This window comes from Protobothrops mucrosquamatus, unplaced genomic scaffold (assembly GCF_001527695.2).
Source record: "Protobothrops mucrosquamatus isolate PMUCROS unplaced genomic scaffold, P.Mucros_1.0 scaffold4399, whole genome shotgun sequence".
Lineage (NCBI taxonomy): Eukaryota > Metazoa > Chordata > Lepidosauria > Squamata > Viperidae > Protobothrops > Protobothrops mucrosquamatus.
The window spans coordinates 39,583-40,997 of record NW_015390312.1 but is presented as its reverse complement, the minus strand read 5'-3'; the positions used below and the strand labels follow the sequence as shown (position 1 = coordinate 40,997).

Below are 1,415 nucleotides of genomic sequence, written 5' to 3'. Positions count from 1 at the left end.
TAAAGAGGCCAAGCTTGGGAGGTGCTGCCTTAGAAGGAGGTCGAAGGAAGCCACTCCAAATGGTCATTTGACCTCCTGACCCCAAGAGGGCTCACCCTCCAGGAAGCAGCTGGGGGAGGGTCCCAGGCCAAGCCCATCAGGAGGGGGGGCAGGGTGGGGCCCAAGGCGTGGCTGGGGGAAAAGGCAGGCGGAGCAAAGGGGAGGGAGGGTCCCGAGGGGCAGGGAAGGCCAAGCCCCCTCCCCAGCGCTCCCTCTTCCCTGAAGGAGCTGCGCCCCAGCCCAGACCCAGCCCCCCCTTTGAGGCTCTTACCCCGATGGTGGAGGCCATGTAATCCGCACACATTTCCGCAAAGTCACGTTCCAGGACTCCGTAGTAGAGGCCATAGAACAGGAGGGAGATCCCAAAATCCATCCCGTCTTCCGGTTTAATCCTGCCGGGGGTGGGGGGGTGGGGGGTGAAGAGACTTTAGAACCCTTTATGCAGCTTTTAAGGCAGGCTTCGAACCCAGGACCCTGAGAAGCCCTGCCTGGCGCTCCAGCTATTCCCTGAGCCCTCCTTTGGGGCTATTTGCTGGTGAGGGTCAGGGGTCTTCGAGACAGCCCCCCCCACTGTTCATGGTGCAAATTATAATTATTAAATTAGTGCTATCACTGATGGTTTTACCTAGTTTGGAAATGAGAGATCTAGGAGGAAAACCACCAAGCTGAGAGAGCACCCAGGACTCCACTCTCCTCCTCCTCTCCCTCCTAGCACTGATGATGTTCCCTAGTTGGGTCATGAAACGTCTGCTAGAAAACCACCAGGCTCAGAGAGCAGCAAGGATCCCCCCCCATCCTCCTCCTCCTCCTCCACTCTCCAAACCACACTCCCTTCTAACTCTGATGATATTACCTAGTTTGGTAACGAGACGTCTGCAAGAAAACCACCAAGGTTTTCGGAGAGCACCAAGGACCCCACCGTTTTTACATTTGAAGTCTGGTGTGTGTGTTTGTGTGTGTGTGTGTGTGAGAGAGAGAGAGAGAGAGAGCGAGACAGAGAGAGAGGAGGGAGAGAAGAGAGGAGAAAAGAGAAAGGGAAGAGAGAAAGAGAAGAGAGAGAGAGAGGAGAGAGAAGAGAAGAGAGAGAGAGAGAGAAAGGGAAAAGAGAGAGAGGACAGAGAGAGAAAGAGAGAGGAGAGAGAGGAGGAGAGAGAGAGAGAAGACAAGAGAGAGAGAGGAGAGAGAGGAGAGAGAAGAGGAAAGAGAGAGAGCAGAGACAGAGAGAGAGCAGAGAGAGAGAGAGGAGGGAGAGAGAAGAGAGAGGAGAGGAGAAAAAACAAAACAGAGAGAGGAGAGAGAGAGAAAGGGAAGAGAGAGAGAGAGGAGAGAGAGAAGAGAGAGAGAGGAGAGAGAAGAGGAAAGAGAGAGAGCAGAGA

At 54.3% G+C, this 1,415-nt stretch overlaps 1 protein-coding gene across 1 annotated transcript in view; it reads right to left on the bottom strand.

Moving 5' to 3' along the window:
- Positions 1 to 310: 310 nt before the first annotated feature.
- Positions 311 to 1,415, bottom strand: part of LOC107298966 (RING finger protein 121-like) — a gene marked incomplete at its 3' end in the record, with an annotated part of 5,383 nt that continues 4,278 nt past the window's right edge. The window contains exon 2 of the mRNA XM_015828324.1: positions 311 to 431. Coding sequence (XP_015683810.1) covers positions 311 to 431 — 121 coding nt within the window. The remainder of the gene's footprint in view (positions 432 to 1,415) is intronic.